This window comes from Pinus tabuliformis, chromosome J, assembly GCF_031772625.1.
Source record: "Pinus tabuliformis cultivar Carrire ecotype Pingquan chromosome J, CPIR1, whole genome shotgun sequence".
Classification (NCBI taxonomy): domain Eukaryota; kingdom Viridiplantae; phylum Streptophyta; class Pinopsida; order Pinales; family Pinaceae; genus Pinus; species Pinus tabuliformis.
In genome coordinates, this window is record NC_142295.1 from 1,347,644,092 (window position 1) to 1,347,646,363 (window position 2,272).

The 2,272-nt window shown below is 43.5% G+C and overlaps 1 protein-coding gene across 1 annotated transcript; it reads left to right on the forward strand.

The window, feature by feature from the left end:
• The first annotated feature begins 317 nt into the window (after window positions 1-317).
• On the forward strand, window positions 318-2,071 carry LOC149232370 (cytochrome P450 71AU50-like). Its single transcript, XM_089376474.1, has 2 exons — window positions 318-1,303; window positions 1,402-2,071. The coding sequence occupies exons 1-2, from the start codon at window positions 389-391 to the stop codon at window positions 2,053-2,055; spliced, it is 1,569 nt and encodes a 522-aa protein (XP_089232600.1). The 5' UTR covers window positions 318-388; the 3' UTR covers window positions 2,056-2,071.
• Window positions 2,072-2,272: the final 201 nt, after the last annotated feature.

Genomic DNA, 2,272 nt, shown 5'->3' on the forward strand with positions numbered 1-2,272 from the left:
TTTTATTAACTCTCCATAAAATAGTTGCACAATTTAGAAGTTGCGTATGGCTATTAACTGGGTAGATTTTGGTCGGGATTTTGTTATTCGTGCGCAGGTAGCGAATCGCGATAGTGATGTAGAGAGATTGCATTCGTCATAGTGATGAAATTTCGGCGATAGTGATGTAGAGAGATTGCATTCGTCATAGTGATGAAATTTCGGATTCGTAGAATCAATATAGTGATGTAGAGAGATTGCATTTTTAAGTACTGGACACAATTATAAATATTGTGCATCAGTTTGTGCAACAGTTTGTGCTTTCTGTAGCTTCAGTTTGTGCATCAGTTTGTGCATCAGTTTATGCAACAGTTTGTGCTTTATTAACAGTCCCTGGACGAGCAGGACAATGAAGACGGAGTTGGGATTTTGGCAGATGCCAGTTTCGGAGAGCGTGATGTTTTATGTCGGACTCCCCACTGCTCTTATTTTCGTGGTGCTGACAGCGGCATGGAGCTTTTACTCAAGAGGAAGTAAGAAGAGGCTGCCTCCTGGCCCTTTCTCGTGGCCCATTATCGGCAATCTTCACATGCTGGGAGAGCTTCCACACCGAGCCCTGGAAGCTCTCTCTATGAAATACGGACCGCTCATGTCTGTCCGCTTCGGTTCCGCCCTCGCCTTAGTCGTCTCCTCTCCAGAGATGGCCAAGGAGTTTCTCAAAACCCACGATCTGCGTTTCGCTAACAAACCTCCCTCGGCCGCTACGAAGCAATTGTCATTCAATTTTGCGGATATTGCCTTTGCTCCGTATAGCCCTTACTGGAGGCACATGCGTAAATTCTGCGTTGTGGAGTTGCTGTGCCCCAAGCGCTTAGAGTACTTCAGCTTTATTAGAGAAGAGGAAGTCTCTGCGATGATTCAGTCTATTGTTAATTCAGATGACTCTCTTCCCTTAAACATCAATCAAACCATGACATCCTTTTCGACGGCTATAAACTGCAGGACGGCCTTCGGTAGAAAGTGTTCGGAGCAAGAGTTAAGATCTTTCTCTTCAATTGTCAGAGAAAGCTTTCTGTTAATGGGGTCATTTAATATTGGAGATGTTGTACCTTATTTAGACTGGATGGACTTACAAGGTTTCAACTGTCGGATGACGAAGGTACATAAGGAACAAGACCAGTTGTTAGAGAAAATAATAGATGAACACGTTGCCCGGAATGACCCCAACATCACACATAATTTTGTGGATGCCTTACTTGCAGCCTCTGCAGATAAAGATAGAGAGGTTGAAATTTCACGAAATAGCATAAAAGGAGTTCTCTTTGTAAGTTGAAATTGGTCATTTTATATTGAATTAGATTTAGATTGCATTAGTGTAATTTGATACTGGAAATGTCATGATCATGCTATCGATGTTCGCAGGACATGCTGGTTAGTGGCGCGGAGACAGCACCAACAGCGATAGAGTGGGCAATGTCGGAAGCGCTGAGAAATCCGCGAGTGATGAAGAAACTTCAGGATGAGCTGGAAAGTGTAGTTGGAATGGATCGCATGGTATGCGAATCTGACCTGCCTAAGCTCCTTTATTTACAAGCTGCGGTGAAAGAAACGCTTAGACTCCACCCATCGGGGCCTTTCTTGGTGCGCCACTTACCTGGCACGTCCTGCAATGTATTGGGCTATGAAATCCCCCAGAATACCCGCGTTCTCGTCAATGTTTGGGCGATTATGAGGAGCCCGAAGTGGTGGAAGGACGCTGAAAATTTCATGCCAGAGAGATTCATGGAAAGAGTTGGGTCAGAGGTAGATGAAAATGGAGATCAAAACTTCGCGTGCCTTCTCTTTGGAGCAGGCAGGAGAAGATGCCCGGCACAGCAAATGGCAACGCTTGTTGCAGAGTTTGGTCTAGCGCAGCTCTTGCACTGTTTCAATTGGAGGCTTCCCTTCGATGACACAAGTGCGCAAACTCAAGATCTGGATATGACTGAAAGGTTTAATGGAGTCACACTGGGCAAGGCTCGAGAACTGTGGGCTATTCCAACACCACGCCTAAAATGCATTTCGCAGGCGAAATAGAACTTGAGATTTCGAATGGAACTGCGTGGAAATATCAGTGTTTTTATGATAAATGTATGGAAATAACATGCAGGTGAAATAGAATTTCAGATTTGGAATGAAACTGTGTGGAAATAGAAGTGTTTTTATCGTAAATGCATGGAAATAAAATGCTGGTGAAATAGAACTTCAGGCATTATTATTTATGCTTTAATATTTTGTTTTTATGATTTTTTAA